Source organism: Ziziphus jujuba, chromosome 1 (assembly GCF_031755915.1).
Source record: "Ziziphus jujuba cultivar Dongzao chromosome 1, ASM3175591v1".
NCBI classification, from domain to species: Eukaryota; Viridiplantae; Streptophyta; class Magnoliopsida; order Rosales; family Rhamnaceae; genus Ziziphus; species Ziziphus jujuba.
Genome location: NC_083379.1, coordinates 41,656,660 through 41,675,180, shown reverse-complemented (window position 1 = coordinate 41,675,180; position 18,521 = coordinate 41,656,660). Strand labels below are relative to the sequence as shown.

Genomic DNA, 18,521 nt, shown 5'->3' with positions numbered 1-18,521 from the left:
TTTCACGGTCTATGTGACGTGTAAAGGTGGAAGACAATATATTTTAGCTCCTCCACTTGTTAATATCAATAAGGATGCAACATAAAATCACCCGTAACTTGCGGTTTCGTTAGGGTGCTAATCACCTGAGGCTGCTCCATAGCCTCTTAAGATGAAGTCATTACTCATCCTTTTGATTTATAATTATCTATCTAATTTTTTTCTGGAATAATATATTTTTTAAAGGAATAATATATGCAAATGATAAAGACAAAGGCATGGGAAATGATTTTGATGGATGACATTGAATGTGTTTAACCAATTTATCACGTGTTAGGTGTGTGGGATATCCAAAAAGTTTACTTTACCATTAAAAAAGTGAAAGTTGCAAATTAACTATATTATTTAGAAAATAAATTTTTACATTAAAATTACTTTGAAGTTAAAAAGGGAATTGGCAATGATAATTCACTATAGGGCCCACATGAAATTAAATACAAGTTGTAACTTGTAAAGCATTAAAAGCACAATCAAAGCTAAGTATCCCTTCCTTACCAAACTAGTAATTAAGAATTTCCAAGGGTTTTCTAAATTCTTCTCTTTCATATGAGGCAAAAGTCGCCCTTTTTCACCTCATATGAATATTATATAGTTTTTATTTTTAATTTTTTATTTAAGTATGTTTCTCATGTCAATCCACGAAATAAGTGAACTAGACGCTGTTCGATTTTCCAATAAATTAAGGACCCACTGGAAGAAAAATTTCTGATGCAATCCAATTGAAGTTTTACTGACACGGCAGGATCTGAGTGGTCCCTTAATGCAGTTCCACAATTACCTGATCATACGCAATTCGAACCCTACAAGACTTAATTACGTGTCGTTTAGTCAATACGTAGTGCTACTGCGATAAAAAAAAGTCAGCTCTAGAAAGACTTCACCACCAACCACCACGTGTCAGAGACACGATTGGATTATTTAACCAACAAATTAAACAATAATAATTCCATTAAATAAAAATAATTTCCTTCCTGTACGTCCCCCCATTCGTCTCCACTCGGTCCTAACTGCTTTTCAAAAACAAAAAAAACAAAAAAGAGAAACGCTTCAGTAATAAAATGTACTCCACATCCTTCACCAGTCACCCCCGCCGTTTAAAACCTCTCTCATTCACTTCCATTATCTAAATTCCTAAACCAAACACACTCTCTCTCTCTCCTCTCATTTTCTTTTCTCTCTCTTTCTCTGTCTCTCCTTCTACGCAGTCTTTAGGTTTAATGTCGGCGGCCGAGTTCTCCACCTGCGTCGCCTATGGCCTCCAGCTGGCGAAGCGTGTATACTACGGCAAAGAGTCGGTTATGGCACCGGCGGTGGAGCCTCCGGCGATGTCGAGGTCTCAGGAAGAGTATGTTCCGTCGGCTCCAATGGTGTACGCGGTGGTGCCGGAGCCGGCGATCGTGGACAATCCGGAAGTTCCGAGCTACCAGCCGTACGTTCACGGTCAGTGTGAACCACCGGCTTTGATACCTTTGCATATGCATGGAGTAACTATGGAAATCGACAGCTATTTGGATACTGCGTTCGTCGCGGTGAGCGGCACGTGGCGCGTGCATTGTGTTATGGCGGGTAAGAGGTGCGATTGTCGTGTTGCAGTTCCGATGGGTGAGAAGGTAATAAAATACAAACTTTGACCATGTTGTGGAATTAATGGACTCTACAGCTGTTTGGAAAAATATGTTAGACTAAGATTTGCCTGATCAAGATGACAAGAACCTTTTTTGTTGTTCTCAGCTCAAACGAGAAAATAAATAAAAAGATGTTGTTTCCTTGCCATGTTTGATATATGTTAAAATTGTTCGCCTCACTTGGGATTCAAAAAGTTTATGAAAAATTAGATATCATTTGCTAACATGCTTAGGTTTTATTTTTTTATTATTATTTTCTATTTAATTATGTGTAATTTATTAATTGATAGCAATTATAATTGGTTAAACATTTTAAACTACTATAAATTTGAAGGAAAAAAAAAACCACACAATTTACCTCCACATTCATTTGACATAACGAAAATTACACACAATTAGATACAAAAAAAAAATTTTTTAAAAAAAGCAAAAAATAAAAACTATCCGCCTTACCAAATGTCACCTTAATTTTTGTGTTGCTTGCTGGTCGGTACCGTTGGGAATATAATTGTCATGTTGTGAGGAATGTTTGTCATCTTAATTTGAATTTGGAAACAAGAAAATAGACTATAAACAATTTCTGTTGCAGTAATCACATTAATATGTTTTTATTGCATAAGTGGAACATATTTACTGTTTATGGCGGTGGCCATATTCGCATGTGGTTCTTTCATTTTATAACTTATGCTTGCTGACTGCTTTTCTTTAACATATATTAAAGAGGTTTTTGGGTTTTTATATTCTCAAGAAAAACATGATGTTCTAACAGGGTTCACTTCTAGGTGTTGAGGTTGAAGTTACTGGAACATCATATCGTACACAATTAATCACAAAAGAAGATATAGAAAATTGGGATAAAGTGGCCAGAGCTCAAGATGGATCCTTCATAAAAAGCCAGATATATACTATAAAAGTCCCACAGGTTAATCAAACTAAAATAGTTTGCAAATTTAATTTTCTTAACATAGTGTTTTATTTAGAAGATACTAATTGCATTTCTAATTTTCAGATAGAAGGAGGATCCTTCCTTTCCTTGAAAATGAGTTGGTCTCAAAAATTATTATATCATGATGGCGGCGAGTTCTGCCTCAGGGTACCTTTTAGTTTCCCTGCATATGTCACTCCTGTAGCGAAGAAAATTTCTAAGAAAGAAAAGATCTTGTTGAATATGAACTCTGGTACTGGCACTGAAGTTATATGTAGAAGTACCAGCCATCCTCTTAAGGTAAACCATGGTCCGAACTCAGATGGTCCATTTTGCTGCTAGTGCATAGAAAGTGATTTAATTTTATGCTATCTTTCCAGGAGCTTAAGCGGCAAGTTGGTAAAGTAAGCTACGCATATGAGGCGGAGGTTTCAGTATGGTCAAGAACAGAATTCAATTTCACATACAGTGTAAGAACTTTGAACCATTTGTTTTATTTGAATAAGCATTTTCATAGTATTCATCAAACATTGAATGGTGTTTTGATTGGTTTTCAACTGTTATTACAGGTTCCTTCAAGTGACATATTTGGTGGTGTGCTTTTGCAATCTCCTTCTCTTCTTGACTTTGATGAAAGAGAGATGTTTTGCCTATATATGTTCCCTGGAAATAACAAGACCAGGAAGGTTTGTTGTCATTGATATAAAATTCTTTACATGATGAACATGGAGATTCCTTCAAATTCTTTTTGATGGCCTTAATTAGGAGCCCGTAGAAATTTGTTTATTTATTTATTTTTTTTGTTTGTTTATAAACATAAGCTTCATAGTCAATTTTTAAAATATGCACATATAATAGCATATATATATATATATATTAATTTATATTAGTGATTCTGATAGGTTTTCAGGAAGGAGGTTGTATTTGTTATTGATACAAGTGGAAGCATGCGGGGAGCTCCTATTGAGGATGCAAAGAATGCTCTGCTTGCATCACTTTCTAACCTTAACCCGGAAGATACTTTCAACATAATAGCTTTTAATGAAGAGGTTAACTTATTCTCACCTTCAATGGAACTGGCCAAGAAGGAACCAATATCAAATGCTACACAGTGGATCAGCACTAATCTTATTGCGAATGGCGGTACAAATATAAGACTTCCCCTAGAACAGGTAATTTTACTCTCTGAATAGGCTCCAGATGATCTAACAATTATGTTCTAACTATTATTTTCCATCCCATCAAACTTTCTTTCTCATTATGAAATTTCTAGTTAAGCGTAATTAGAAACGCTTAGTTTTTGTCCATTTCAGTTCCCATCACTTTAGTGTTTCATACTATCATACAGAACTTTTATGTCTGTATAATGCAAAATTTTCACATGCTTTAACTCATGGTGACTAACACTTCTTACACAGAGGTGACTAAATTGATATGCTTTTTTGATCTGGTTTACTTTAGGCAATCAAATTGTTGGCCAAAAACAGTGGTTCAGTTCCATTCATTTTCCTCATCACAGACGGAGCCGTTGAAGATGAAAGAGAGATCTGCAATATTATGAAAGGTTATCTCGAAAATGGAGGTTCAGTTTGTCCTCGCTTATGTACTTTTGGCATAGGTAAGAATTTGATATTTATGGCGGATTTTTGTTATTTATACTACTAATAGTTTGTAGCGTATATCTATTAATTTAGTAGCAACTTCATTGAACTTAGTCTTGTCGTTTCCCTCGTCATCAACGTATGAATCCATCCTAGTTGCAGGCTTTTTTATTTTTCTGTTGAAAAATGTTCGATTCATTATTTTCATGAGAAACCTTTGCAGGTTTATATTGTAATCACTACTTCCTGCAAATGCTTGCGCAAATTGGGAGGGGTTGTTATGATGCTGCTTATGATGCAGGTCAGTTCTCGTAGTTCCTTATATTACAGAGATATATGCATCCATATTTGTTTACACTTTTGTATATTGCACTCTGCATAGGCACTTTTATCACAGGAAACAATCTTATATATATAGTTTAACATATTATTATTATTTTTTTTTTCCCAGATTCAATCGACTTTAGAATGCAAAGATTATTTACAAATGCTTCGTCAGTCATTCTTGTGGATATAACGTTGAACTCCTTGGATCATCTTGATTCACTTGAGGTATGCTGTTCTTGGGTGGATTTATATAATTGAGTTGCATGTTTTTGTCCTTCGAGGATTTATGTTTTTTTCCATGTTTTCCTCCTTGCAGTTATTTCCACATCGCATTCCAGACCTTTCATTGGGAAATCCATTAATTATATCAGGCAGATATGATGGAATCTTTCCTGACTTCATTAAAGTTAGTGGTACCAAAGTCGATATGAGCAATTTTGTTATAGACATGAAAGTGCAAAGAGTAAAGGATTTGCCACTTAATAGGGTAATATTTCAACCTTAGGACTAATTGTTACTTTACATCCAAGTTTTCATAGGGTAACGTTTCAACCTTAGGACTAATTGTTACTTTACGTCCAAGTTTTCCAGTTATCTGTGACAGATTATTCATAGAAAAGAAACATTTTAAAAATGCTAGCATCAAGCGAGTTTGTTTCTAATTTCTTTGGACTTTGGTTTATTATTTATAAATAAAGGAAGAAGTATTTTCTTCTTGAGGAAATGCCAGCTTTCCAAAATTTGGTTGCCTCTTCAAACACTTAATCAATCATAAATGAACTGACCATAATTTGCTGTCGTGTATGCTCCTTTCCCTGCATTCACTATTGTTGTTGAAACACAAAAACAAGATTGATATGATCATATCCTTCAGTTGCAAACAAAATTGAAATCAATTAAATGAACTCTCCAAAACAACAGAGTTGAAGAAAATTAGAAACTAGTATATTTTCTTTATCAAGTATAGTGAGAATATACGACTGAAGGTTTTTCCTAGTAATGAATTTATCTTCTTTGTTTTTTGAGGCAGGTGCTTGCAAGGAGACAGATTGATATACTCACCTCTCACGCGTGGTTATCAGGAAGTAAAGAGCTGGAGGAGAAGGTTTGTTACTTGGGGAGTTCACTGTGACATAATCCTTCATATACGTTAAGAGTCATACATTATTGTGCTAGAAAAGTTTATTTTGTTATTACCTTTTTATTTCTATATTAATGATCAAATATATCATTTTGCATCCTTCTATTTCGGGTTTAACTTTTACTTTTTCACTAGAATTAATGGAGCACTGATTGGTATTTAGTTAAATTTCATGAGTTCTAACTACTAAGGAGGTGAAAGATAATGAAGACTTGAGATTACCTTTAGATGTTATACCTTCATTGCTATGTCAGCCATTATTTTCAAACCATTCAACAGGTTAAGATGGCTAAAAGTTGGGCATCTATTACTTGATGGTGTATGCATTTGCGAACAGCATGAGAGATTGAATGAGCTGCCTTCTTATGCTTCACTCAAGAATCCATTTCATGTGATTACAGCTGACTTAGCTGTTTCAATTGTAGGTAGCTAAACTCAGCAAACAAACAGCGGTTCCATCCGAGTACACTTGCATGGTTCTAGCGCAGACGGATAAGGGGAAGAAAGCGCCAGAGTCGGTTATTAAACAAGAGGTATGCATCTAGCCAATGTTCTTCAGATATTTTCTAACCACCCGCCTCTGCTCTGTTTGTGAGTGAAAAGCAAGCAGACAATGGATTCTATGTATATATATATATCTGTATTGTATTGGGAAACAAATGTCATAACTCAGTATGATACTTCATAAGTCGTTTACAACCTTTTTCTCCAAAATTTGTCCAACCTTTTTCCATATGCTTGACTAGACAGAACATGTTTGTTTATTTAGTTTTCGCATAGATTGGTTATTCCATCTAGTAAATTGAATTGCTTTGTTATGTTAAATTTCCTTGGTCATATGGTTGGCTGAAATGAGCAATTTTCAAAGACCAAAAACGCTCTTCCAAACAGCATATCCAGTAACATCTGAGATTATGAAGTTGCTGTTTATATTTATATAGGTTAACAACATACTTAACCGGTGGAAAAGGACGGAGTCAAAGAGCGAGAAGATCTTATTCCTTGGAAGCCTTGGTGTTGGGTTTGGTAACTTGAGTGCAACAGCTGCAAATGTTCCCCTAATAATAGAAGCAAAGACATCTGATGCTGCAGGCTTATTGGTTAAGGCTGCTTCCAACTGTTGCGGTCGGCTGCTCGATCGCTGCTGTTGCATGTGTTTCATTCAAGCTTGTTCAGCCGTGAACAACCAGTGTGCAATTGTTTTCACACAACTCTGCACTGCCCTCGCCTGTTGCGAATGCGTGAATTATTGTTATGAGCTTTGCTCTTGAATGTAACTATTAGATTATATATAAACAAAACCAAACATGCGCAAGAAATACGATGTGGTAGCACATATAATACATAGTTGCTTTTTTATTTAAATTGTACAGCAGCGTAAGCATTGCCATTTGCAAAATCATTTATTTCCCTAAAATTAAACGCAATGTGCATTTGTCTTTCGGATTCCAACCCGGAATTTCCATGCAAAATCTGTGTAGCAGTGAGTTTTTTCAGTCCTATTAGGGGTGGACCAAAGTCCCCATGGACCAACGTCTGCGAACACCATTTTGACCCTTACAATATTAATTTTTTTATTATATTATTATTATCTTTTTTAATGTGCATTGGGCGTTGGTCATCTGTCTCTTTGATTGTTAGAAAAACTAATCGTTATGTCGAGCTTTTGTGAAACATTTTACCCATTAAAATTGTTATAGAATGCATATTCAAAGACTATTTAAAGAAAAGATTCTTTTGTTGCAATAAATTTAGAAAAGAAAAAAAATTAACCAATCAATATATAAGGAAATTTCTTAGAAAACACACAAAAATTTTCAATTTTAACTCCGGAAAAGTCAATTACCCCAAAAAAAAAAAAAAAAAAATTTCAGGAAAAGGCAGCATTTTGTCCATATTTATAGGACTACTTGTTATTTAGGAAAGTCGAGACGACGTCACTGAAATGTCGTGTGCCCTTTAAAACGACTAAGCGACAGCACAGGATAAGCCTTCTACTAGAGGCTACAAAGCCTATAATAATAATATAATATAAGTACATTGTTCCAGCTCAGATCGCATAAAGAATGCAGTTGATGCCAAACAACCATTTTATTTTAATTTTTATTATTACTAAATATTATTTTCGCCAAAAAAATAAAATAAAATTACTAATAATATTTTTTTAAGTTCATTCCCTATTATTCCCGTGGCCGTGACGGACACGGTTTTTTTCCTTCTTCCATGGTTGTTTGGATGGTCGTTGTCTTTCTCTCCTAAATTTTCGTTGTCAGTCCATTTTCTTGCTTTCCCGCCCACCCTTCCCATTATTACTGGTAAAGTTTCTGTTTGGCTACCCAGAAAATTAAATAGAATAAATATAAATAATAATATTTAACAAATTAAAAAAAAAAAAAACTTTACTGAATCAAATTTTGGAGAACTCCACTGCTTGTAATAAATTAAAAAAAAAAAAAAAATCAATGGAGCTTTTTCCCATATGGAAACCAAAAGTGGAGTAATCTTCATTATATTTCTCGTGCAATTTTTTAGTGTTATTTTTGTTTAATCCAATTGCATTTAAAATTCCTCTTGTTACTTGTTTCTGCAGTTTAGCCATTGAAATGACGATCCACGCTGATGCATTTCTTACAAAATTTCTACTTTACTTCCTTCTGGTCTCTGATTATTTTTCCTGCGGGTAAGCAGAGCTAGGATTTTAGATTTTCTTTATGGATTACTAATCTTTAGTTTGGTCTCTAAGGAAAAAAAAAAAAAAAAGAACTGGTAAAACGTTGAGTTGTAGCTTTAATTCGTTTGGGGAGCTTTTAATGAGTCTCATTAGTTTGGATTGAGATTCAAAAGTTAATTTTACTTTTTGTATAAAAAAAAAAAAATTCCATAGAAGTTCATTTTCCTAAAATATATATATATATATATATATATGTTTTATTTGTACTCGCATAAATTTCGACTATGGCTGCTTAATCTGTGTTTAATCTGTTAAATTTCGATTAATTGCTGAAGTTGTGTTCTGGTTTCTTCGTGACTCGACGGTTTTGAGTTCTTAGTTGAGCCTTGAGTGTTACTTTTGCGATTGGGATTTTACTCCATCATTTTATGTTGGATTATTTTCCTTTGCTTTTCTATTTAGGGGACAGTTGTGTATCAATTTCTATGTTTTCCCTTTTATCTTATTGGTATGCAATTTAAAATGCTCCAAGAAATATAGGTTTGCAAGCAATGCCTCTGGGAAGGAGAAAACATTGGCTATGATAAAACCAGATGGACTGTCTGGTAACTACACTGATAGGATAAAGAATCTCATATCTGATTCGGGTTTCACCATTTGCAAGGAGAGGATCATTCAACTTGATGAGGAGAGTGTGATGAGCTTCTATGCGGAGCACTCTTCGAGGAGCTTCTTTGGCAGCCTTGTCAAATACATGACAAGGTATGCATTAAACTCATGCAGCTGGTTCTTAATTTCCTAACCAAATTGCTGAAGCGTTATTTACGGATAGTGGTCCTTTGGAAGCTCCATGTTAGTTGCCTTGCGGCATCTTTATGAGCTATTCTGTGAATGTGTATATATATATATATATCCACTTTCGCTGTCTCATCTTTCTGGGTGCTAGGTAGATTAGATAGATGGAAAAAAGAACATATGCGATTGCTTCTTGACTTATCAGTTTCAGCATATGTTACCATTTCAGGCAATTACTTCCATATCTAATAAGAAACATGAAACTCTATCATGGTTGATTGCCTTGTTTGCCAGGTTACAACGTAAGCCCTCATCCCAAATTTGATTTAGTCTGCATGTTGATTTGGGACAGCGTGTATGATGCCTATGGTCTTATTCTTAAAAAAGTATGATGCTATGGTCCTATGGAGGCATAATATGGGTTTTAAAGTAGGGACTATTCTTTCTCTCTCTCAGAATCTACTTTTTCTAGTGGCCCAGTGTTGCTTATGATTTTAGAGAAGGAAAATGCTGTTGCTGATTGGAGAGCTTTAATTGGGCCAACTGATGCAAGCAAGGCAAAGGTTACTCATCCTCACAGGTTATAGTGATTCTCCTTGTTCTTATTTGTACGTTGTACTTATGTTTCCATCTATCTTATTTAAATAATTTAATACCATCAGTTGATCTACTTTATAGTTAATTTCTGGATTTCCTAACTTACAGTTCACATCCACATTTTCAGCATAAGAGCACTGTGCGGACTGGATTCAGAAAAAAATTGTGTTCATGGTTCAGATTCTCCTCAATCAGCTCAAAGGGAGATTTCATTTTTCTTTGAAGAGAAGATTTCAGGTAAAATATTTGTCTATTTCTGAACTAAGGGCTATAGATATCTATGACTTATGCCTTTCAATAGAAGTGGAGTGGCATTTCCATTGATGAGATCTGAATATATATTGTCAGCTAGATCTGTGCTGTATGCAACTAAGCATTTAAACTTTTCTCTGTGTGTTTATAGTCAGCTAGATCTGCGCTGTATGCAACTAAGCATTTAAACTTTTCTGTGTGTGTTTTTATATATAAACCTTTTCCTTAGCAGGTTCCTGTCTGTGATGGATGCTTTTGTTTGAACCATGTTGGGCATTATCATACTGCTTATTATATCCATGCATATTGAATTATTTTTCAAGGGATAACAGAAAACTTTAAGCGCATGAAAATGTTGTTTGCATCCATCTTCTATAAAATGTTGTTTGCTTCCCATTAGTGCCGTTCTGGTAACCCTCAGTAACTGATCTAGCATGTGTAGTTAGTTTGAGATGCCGCTCATTAATCTTGTTATTTATTATGAAGATTAATTTGTGTAATACTTACTCCTAAAATACATTTGGCTCTTTTCTTTTGACAGGCAGAATAGTTCCAAAACATGATGAACTGTAGCAAATAAGACTCAAAACAGATTTTCAAGTCTTCTACAATTCTCTTTACCCTTTTTAATGATTCAATTTCAGGAAATGTACAATTTACTATCAATTTTTTAATGGTCAGACCATCTGTTATTAAACGCAGTCTTGTAAACTTTAGCTCATTAGCAGAAAAAGGCAGAAAATTGGCTGGTTAGGCCAACTGTTACATGAAATCTTGTTACTTTATTATCAACTTTTCTATTGAATCAAACCCCATTCCCTTTCCTGGTTCATCATTTTCCTTGTCTTTGCTTCTCACTATTTAAAGAATCTGGTATACGTTTAAATCGCTTAAATGTATATAATACTGCTTGCTGGAAATTACATGTTCAAAGCTATGAATATTTCTGCCCAAGAGATGCCAAAAGTTAGATGTTTTCTGAAAATGGAAGGCTGTGACAAACTTCAACTCTGCATGTAGATGCAGGGAGCCTTTTTTTTCCTTTTTTTTTTTTTTTTTTTTGAAACTTGCTGATGGATAACATCTTTTTGCAACATTTAATTCTTGATAGGTTTAGTTCCCTACAAGAGTGACAAAAGCTTCATACATCTCAATTGACTGCTACTTAGTTACAATTTGTGGCCTAAATATTTACTGAGAGGTTTATAGGCAGAGGATTATATCGGTACATGGTAGAATCTTGAATAACAAAAAGAAAAAGAAAAGTAGATGTCTGAAGAGTTCAATTCTGAATTGAGTGTTCATCCAACAGAACGGAATCAACAGCTAATCTAAAAAAAAGGTAACATCAAAACACCTAAATTGCTTGAACATCCGTTTGGGAGCAATGAAAAGCAGGAATATTTTAGTCATGGAAGTAGAAAAAATAATAAGCATCCGACTTAATATCTGCGAACTTTTAACAAAAAGTGTTAGGACATTGAAGAGTGGTGCATGATGATTTAAATAAATAAATAAATAAAACTAAGCTAGCTACACTTTTACAACCATCTAAACAATTTAGCTTGCACAAATCATATTGAAATTTGTTAATGCCTCTAATTTATGGACAGATTATTCAAAAAAACTATACGGTAATCATTCTACCTTTTTTCTATCAGCATTTATTCAAAATACAGCTAATTGCTGATTAGGAAGATTGCTCTTTGTAGCAAACATAAGGATACCAACAATGTCCTATTTAGCGGCCAAAAATGGAGGATTTCTTTGTGATTTTGAGAGACAAAAACCATAATTTATTACTTCCATGTGATGTGATAAGATATGATATTTTGATATTTATGAATTTTTTAAGGACCTCCATGCAAGAATGAAAACAATTGCTTAATCTTATTCTCAAAAACACACTATACAATTTTATGTGAAGATCCAATGAAAGAAGAGTTGGTCAAACAATGATGGCACCACATTTCTGGAGGATAGAAAGAGACTCTTCCACATTATACAAGGTCCTAGTTTATCTTAAAGGCTAAACAAGTTCTGTGACATTCCACAATTAGAAAGTCTGGTCTATGGTTTGCTTGTTTAAGCTTGCATTCCCAAACCCTATGCATCTAGTAGATGCGATAACCCCACATGGCTTTCTTTTTGCTTTTTGCACTAAAAGTTGAATCTTGATTGGAGTGATCCTTTTAAACCCCTCTTCTTAGTCTGAATCTCGAGGAAGTTCATTGAGTTTTGGGTTTTGCAAAAAAAAAAAAATAAAATAAAATAAAATAAATAAAGAAAAAAAGAAAAAGAAAAAAACTTTTTTAGATTTATTGGTGATGGAGGTGACGGCCTAGGTGACGATGCATTCATGGTGATATAATTTTGAATTAGGCTCAATTCTTTGGCTGTGTTATCTCTGGTGTATATTATCCACAGAACACCTTACACGTAGCTGGTTTAGTTGTTAATCATTTTACCAAAACTTCTCTAACCAATCAAATGGTATAGATTAGCTAAATTTGATTTTGAGTTTAGTGTGGGAGAGACAAAACAAAACGCGCCACTAAGTAAAATGTGCTTTATTGCTGATTTTTGATTGTTCGTGGTTTGCCTAAGATACTGTTGAATACTATAATCTAATCATGTGTAAGAATGAGAGGGAGATAAGGATTATTGAAGGAAGCAAATGGGATTAGAAAACTGGAAGTAATTAGAAACTTTAATTAATGCAGAAAACAAAAGGAATGGTTGTTGTTTGGTGGTATAGAGTTTGAATAGACAAATTAGGTTTTTGGGAATTGTGGGGAAGGAATAGAGCAGCATGGATCAGGGTAGAAGTCAACCCGACTCCTTTGGTACACGTGTTGCTCCGACAAGAGATGATGGGAGTTTCTTTGTCGTGACACGTAGCCAATCTGTTGGGACCTACCCACTTGCAATGTACTGGCCCTGATTCTGTGCTGAGGTTGCAGGGTCCCATTGGTCAGTCTCATGTTTTAGATGGTGGCTAATAAACCTCTCTTTTGATTTTTTTTTTTAGTAAAAACCTCTGTTTTGATTATTAGCATTGGTAAAACCAGTTAGTTTTGTCCATACCAAAACGCAAACTTTTAATTCTACTTTCCACTGAAATTTGCAACATAATCTTCCCTTAGAATTTGCAAATTGAAAGAGAAAAAAAGGAAAGAAAAGAAGCAGAATCAAAATGTTTAATAATACAATCCCGTTGAGAGAGATTTATTCTGCTCAATTTTCAACAAGATTTTACTGGAGAATTGGGCTTTACAGGATTTGTCTGTAGCGTTGGCCAAAAATATAATGACCCATCTTTCCGGTAAAGATAAAAATGAAAATGTCTTGTTTGTCAAGTAAGTAAATATCTACTACTAAGCAAACAAATATCTTATCATCTCATATAATATCATTGCATAAAGATAAGCGCAGGGGATTAACACTTTGGTGGCTTGATATATTGATCAAACGAGTGTTTAAATATCATCTAGCTGAAAAGTAGTACAAACAAACGGGTATTCAAGATTTGAAGTCAATAATCACGGTCATTAAGGCTTGATAAGGAAAGGTGCTCCCTTTCTTTGCCAATTAAATTTTGAATTTTTATGGGAAATACTTTAAGAATCAAATTTTCAAATGCACCAAATCGATGCAGAAGAGTGCTCCTTTAAAATTGATCTGGAAGGATTAGTAGTCGATACGTAAAAAATAAGCCCAACTATATGTGTCACTTTTATTTTAAACATAACATATACAAAGTGAATCCAACCATATGAATTATTTTTATTTTCAACACGAAAAAGGCATCAAATCGAGCATAGAGATAGAAGGACATGGAATTGGTGGTGTGGAAGGGTATTTTCCATTACCTGCAAATGGGAGCAGGTGAAAATATGAAGTCGGCTTGTCCCATTAGCAAGAGACATTCCCACGAGGAAACAAGGTTACTTTGCTACTCTTCAGCCATGACCCCATGCTCCTCCCTCACCACTGGACTAGTTTTCTCCTAGCGTTTCTAATGCTGCATGCTGCCCATTCCTCCATTTTTCTACTCCTTTAATTATCTGTCAACCACAAAATATATTTCCATTTTCTTATGCTTTCAGGTTTTGCTACTGTTTCTCATATTTTAGGACCTGCCCCTTTTTTTAATAATGAATCTTGTTATCTGACAGGTGTTATGTGCTTTTGCATATACTAGTTGGACAGTTCAAATTTCGTTATTAGTAGCATAATACAAGTTTTATGGTTTGAAATGGAAACTTCATTAATTTCACAAACTTATTGTTACATTAATATTCATTTGCTTTTTGTTCCAAACAAACACATCAGCAAGAACAAGCAAATTTAGATGTCATAGACTAGGGACTAATAATTGGGAGGAAAAGAGACACGTTAAAAGCTTAAAAATGAAAAAAAAAGAAAAAAAAAAAAGCGCATTCTGAATTTATTAATATATATGTGGTTTAATTCAGGCCTTTTGAATCTCCCTTTGCAACACTGTGTTCGAATGTAAGTAGTACCATAACAAATTTATTGAGATTGATTCCATTCTGTACCAAAGAAAAAAAAAGGTGCCTTAAGATCTGAATTCTGTAATCTAATGGATAATAGAGTGACACAAAGGCCATAAAGTACACAGGATGTTCCAGAGTTGCGCCCGCAGAACCAGATCGCCCATGTGTAATTATATACAACTCTTGATTAATTAATTAACAAAAATTAATAAGATTATTGCTTAAAATAATGGAAAAATAAATATAAATAGCAGAATGTTTTTTTGCTAGTGGTGGGGTATGGATGAATGAGATATATAAGAGAATAAAAAGGTTTGAAAAAGGCATAAGAAAATTGACTAGATTCAGAGATATAGAGCTGGGAAGGAGAGAATGCCAGTAGCTAAAGGCCGTGTTTTGGGAACTTGAACCAGTACAATAGAGAAAACCAATTCTCAGCTTGGCCATGAAATTCATCAAATCTCCATTTTCATTTCTCTGCTTCCAAAGCTGACCAATTTCTCCTCCTCTTTTTAATATATTACCTGTTTTGAAAGCTCTCAACTTTTCCATTCAAATTTCCTCCAAAAACTCTCTTCCTTTTACCTCCTCCGCCACGATTTTGCCTTGGTGCTTCCATTACCATCTCAGAAAATGAGGGTAAGTCTCTCTTTCTTAGAGAGACACAGAGAGAATTAATTAATTTCTTCTTCAGCTTAAACCCAAGTAGAAATTGAGTTTGATTTGCTTATTCTAATTGTGGTCTTTCACTGGTATGAATGCAGCTCTTTGGTTGGATGCAAAATAAGCTCAATGGTAAACAAGGGAACAGCAAATCAAATACAAGTTCTGCTCCCAGTAAGCTTTTTCTTCTCGATCACTTCTAGCATTTTAATTTCTTATGAAGCAACATATATTAGTGGTACTTTTGCTAGGCATTTTTAATCAAGTGCAATTAATTAAATCTCACTTGTATGATACATAAGTAAATGGGATGGATATTTGAGTATGGATTTCAAGTTCAATTTAACTAAGTTACAGTAGAAAAAAAAATCAATTATATATATATATATATAGAGAGAGAGAGAGAGAGAGAGAGCATGTGTCACATTCGCATTTGACAAATTAACTCAAATCATGAATATAGTAAGTTATTTTTTTGTATGATTGTTGAATATAATAAAGCATTTATGTTATTAAGTCAACTAATTATGATTGAGTCGAATTGAAGTGGATTCAAACTCAGCTTCAATTAAGTTTTATGTTTTAATTTTAATAATAGCACATGACTATAAATGGAGTCACCAATTAGCTAGGAATTAGATTAAACAGGTCATATTAAGATCCATATGTAGTGAATATTAAGCTATGTGAGTTATATTTGGGTAATAAAAAATGAGATTATTAGTTTATGTCTCTCACTTCAATTACCATTGGCCTTTTTCCTTAGCCTACATTCATGGATGGAAGATGAATGGTAGGGGGTTAGTTATAAGTAACAATGCTTAGATGAAAAGTTTCCTGTTAACTTTAATTATCCCATTGTGGTTTACATATCAGATAAATTTAAGGTTTTTTTTTTTTTTTTTTAATTTTTTTATTTTCTATCTTGTAGATCATGTAAAACAAGAGCCTCGTGAAGAGTTTAGTGACTGGCCACAGGGATTGCTAGCAATTGGAACATTTGGAAACAGTGATTTAAGAGAAACCAATGAAATTATACAGAGCCAAAATATTGAGGAGGAAATTCCGTCTTCATCTGAAGAAGAACTACTAGATAGCTTCACTCCTGAAGAAGTAGGCAAATTACAAAAGGAGTTGACGAAACTCTTATCTCGAAAACCAAATGTGGGGAAGGAAATTGCAGATCTTCCATTGGATAGATTCCTTAATTGTCCATCAAGCTTGGAGGTGGATAGGAGGATCAGCAGTGCACTTTGCAGTGATTCTGCTGATGATGAAGATATAGATAAAACTATCAGTGTTATACTTGGTAGATGCAAAGATCTCTGTGCAGAAAAAAGCAAGAAAGCCATTGGCAAGAAATCCATCTCCTTTCTTTTCAAGAAAATGTTTGCTTGCAGGAGTGGGTTTGCACCAGCACCAAGTTTGAGAGATACACTCCAAGAGTCAAGAATGGAAAAGGTACATATACCAGTCTCGCCGTATGATATACAATATATAACATATATATATATATATATAGTCTTGCTATAGTGCGTGCCAGTCCCACACCAAAAGAGACACGCCACCAATCTTTTGCCACCAAAAGACTGTTTGCCATTAGTTTTTTGGCAATAATAGACTGGATTTTGGAATTTATTATTACCAGAAAACAGGCGATGTGCCTCTTATGATGCCGAACTGTTGTGTTTTTTAACAAAAAATTATATATACATAATATACAGAAATAATATGTTAAATGACTTTCATATAGAATTTGTAGGAACAATATTTATAATTATTAGATCTGTATAATTTTTATGATCTGATAGTTATGAATAACTGTTCTCACGGTCATTCTTTATCAATCCTTTACTATATCAAAACTATATATATATATATAATTCATATTGCAGGCCTTAATTATGCATGTCCATTTATTTCTCATCATGTTTGATAAATTGGGCTTAATGCAGCTTTTGAGGATGATGCTTCATAAGAAGATGAGTTCCCAAAATGCTTCCCGGGCATCATCCATGAAAAAATACATAGAGGACAAACAAGTAGTTCCAAAGAAAAAAGGTGATGATGTTGAAGAAAGACGAAAGAAAACAGATGATGGATATAAATGGGTCAAGACAGATTCTGAGTGTAAGTTCCTTTTTGATCACATACCAACTAAAGATCGAGCACATATAACATAGTTTCTGGGGGATTTACAGCTTGTGTTGTTTACTAAATTGCAGATATTGTTCTAGAGATTTGAATCTGCAGCTTTTCTACTTGAATTGCATTCTTATAAATTATTACAAGGTACATAATATTTTGATCAGAACTAATTAAGCACTTTTTATTTTCAAACTTGATAATGAATTCTTCGTTAATATTCAGCGAAGAGACTGACTAACTTGATGTGGTCACATTATTTTGTGCAGATTCAAGAGTCTAATACGTATGCCACCAATCTACCAGCCAATTACTTGTAAGGAAGTGATTAATTAATTTAATAAATCCTTGAATGGTGGCTTCCATATCTGAGGATAAAAAAAAAAAAAAAAGAGACATATATCTATCAATCATATGCGTATCTGTTCTATTTTATCGACGGTGGTGGTTCCCGGCCGTTTTTTTCATGGTTGCATCTGAGAAAACAGTGCAATACATGTTAGTTTAGACAGTTGAATGATTTGTGTGCTTGTAGTTATAGCCTGTGCTGCCAAAGCTAGACTTTAAGATATTTGAGATTTATATTAATTAATGTTAATTAGATTCACATGCAATGCCAAGACGTTGTTCTTCACTATAAATTAATATTCCCTTTATTTATGTAATCAATCCAAATCGATCTGCTTAGCTTTGGCTCATAATCCCATGGGGTTACAACTATTAAGATATTTTCTATATTTATTTGCACTACTTCCCAAGAAATATGATAATTTTTGCTTTAAAATAGAAAGAGTGTGTGTGTGTACAATATTAATTATTTGAAAGAAATAGAAAAGAAAAATTATCTATATAAATAGTTTTAATCTAAGTGAGTTATCTAGATTATTTATGGTGATATAATACTAAATAGAATAAAAAAAATAAAATATATAAATTTTTAAATTTTTTTTAATAAAAAATTTACTGTGCTCATATATCATGTAACAAACTAATTATGTTATTATTGAAAGATTATTTTTTTGTTATTAATTTTTACTAATATAAGATAAAATATATATATATATATATATATATATATATATTTTAAATTGATATTATCATATATAAATAATATACTGAATTTACTCTAAAATAGTTAACATCATATGAGCTTCTATTATATCATAAATGATATATGCTAAATCATGATCATAACATATAGGTCTTTGTTTTTTTTTTTT

At 33.6% G+C, this 18,521-nt stretch overlaps 3 protein-coding genes across 8 annotated transcripts; all 3 read left to right on the top strand.

Moving 5' to 3' along the window:
- The first annotated feature begins 1,027 nt into the window (after window positions 1–1,027).
- On the top strand, window positions 1,028–7,023 carry LOC107435459 (uncharacterized). 2 transcript variants are annotated; one of them, XM_016047076.4, is made up of 13 exons: window positions 1,029–1,649; window positions 2,434–2,586; window positions 2,674–2,889; window positions 2,970–3,059; window positions 3,159–3,275; window positions 3,492–3,761; window positions 4,051–4,207; window positions 4,414–4,491; window positions 4,642–4,742; window positions 4,834–5,004; window positions 5,548–5,622; window positions 6,084–6,191; window positions 6,600–7,023. In XM_016047076.4, the coding sequence occupies exons 1-13, from the start codon at window positions 1,257–1,259 to the stop codon at window positions 6,927–6,929; spliced, it is 2,259 nt and encodes a 752-aa protein (XP_015902562.2). In that variant the 5' UTR covers window positions 1,029–1,256; the 3' UTR covers window positions 6,930–7,023. The 2 variants fall into 2 exon arrangements, with proteins under 2 accessions (XP_060675202.1, XP_015902562.2); XM_060819219.1 differs by lacking the exon at window positions 6,600–7,023 and having other exon boundaries at window positions 1,028–1,649; window positions 5,548–5,666; window positions 6,084–6,192.
- A 748-nt stretch (window positions 7,024–7,771) lies between these two features.
- LOC107435467 (probable nucleoside diphosphate kinase 5) lies at window positions 7,772–10,805 on the top strand. 5 transcript variants are annotated; one of them, XM_060819225.1, is made up of 6 exons: window positions 7,772–7,973; window positions 8,249–8,338; window positions 8,870–9,091; window positions 9,597–9,704; window positions 9,849–9,958; window positions 10,515–10,805. In XM_060819225.1, exons 2-6 carry the CDS (start codon window positions 8,262–8,264, stop codon window positions 10,544–10,546), a joined length of 549 nt encoding a protein of 182 aa, XP_060675208.1. In that variant the 5' UTR covers window positions 7,772–7,973; window positions 8,249–8,261; the 3' UTR covers window positions 10,547–10,805. The 5 variants fall into 5 exon arrangements, with proteins under 5 accessions (XP_060675208.1, XP_048335874.2, XP_060675209.1 ...); XM_048479917.2 differs by lacking the exon at window positions 7,772–7,973 and adding an exon at window positions 8,023–8,155 and having other exon boundaries at window positions 9,830–9,958; XM_060819226.1 differs by lacking the exon at window positions 7,772–7,973 and adding an exon at window positions 8,027–8,150.
- A 4,001-nt stretch (window positions 10,806–14,806) lies between these two features.
- Window positions 14,807–17,961, top strand: LOC107435447 (protein DEEPER ROOTING 1). The gene is made up of 6 exons (XM_016047063.4): window positions 14,807–15,132; window positions 15,258–15,330; window positions 16,088–16,617; window positions 17,112–17,286; window positions 17,382–17,448; window positions 17,571–17,961. Exons 1-5 carry the CDS (start codon window positions 15,127–15,129, stop codon window positions 17,399–17,401), a joined length of 804 nt encoding a protein of 267 aa, XP_015902549.3. The 5' UTR covers window positions 14,807–15,126; the 3' UTR covers window positions 17,402–17,448; window positions 17,571–17,961.
- Window positions 17,962–18,521: the final 560 nt, after the last annotated feature.

Excerpts from the sequence above, each read along its gene's own strand:
- LOC107435467 (XM_048479905.2), top strand. The coding sequence starts at position 8,121 with ATGGAGCTTTTTCCCATATGGAAACCAAAAGTGGA. Across the intron at positions 9,705-9,848 it reads AAGGTTACTCATCCTCACAG|CATAAGAGCACTGTGCGGAC; the intron begins GTTATAGTGATT and ends CCACATTTTCAG. Across the intron at positions 9,959-10,514 it reads CTTTGAAGAGAAGATTTCAG|GCAGAATAGTTCCAAAACAT; the intron begins GTAAAATATTTG and ends TTCTTTTGACAG.
- LOC107435459 (XM_016047076.4), top strand. The coding sequence starts at position 1,257 with ATGTCGGCGGCCGAGTTCTCCACCTGCGTCGCCTATGGCCTCCAGCTG. Across the intron at positions 4,492-4,641 it reads TGATGCTGCTTATGATGCAG|ATTCAATCGACTTTAGAATG; the intron begins GTCAGTTCTCGT and ends TTTTTTTCCCAG. Across the intron at positions 5,005-5,547 it reads AGGATTTGCCACTTAATAGG|GTGCTTGCAAGGAGACAGAT; the intron begins GTAATATTTCAA and ends TTTTTGAGGCAG.
- LOC107435447 (XM_016047063.4), top strand. Across the intron at positions 15,331-16,087 it reads AAATACAAGTTCTGCTCCCA|ATCATGTAAAACAAGAGCCT; the intron begins GTAAGCTTTTTC and ends TCTATCTTGTAG. Across the intron at positions 16,618-17,111 it reads AAGAGTCAAGAATGGAAAAG|CTTTTGAGGATGATGCTTCA; the intron begins GTACATATACCA and ends GGCTTAATGCAG.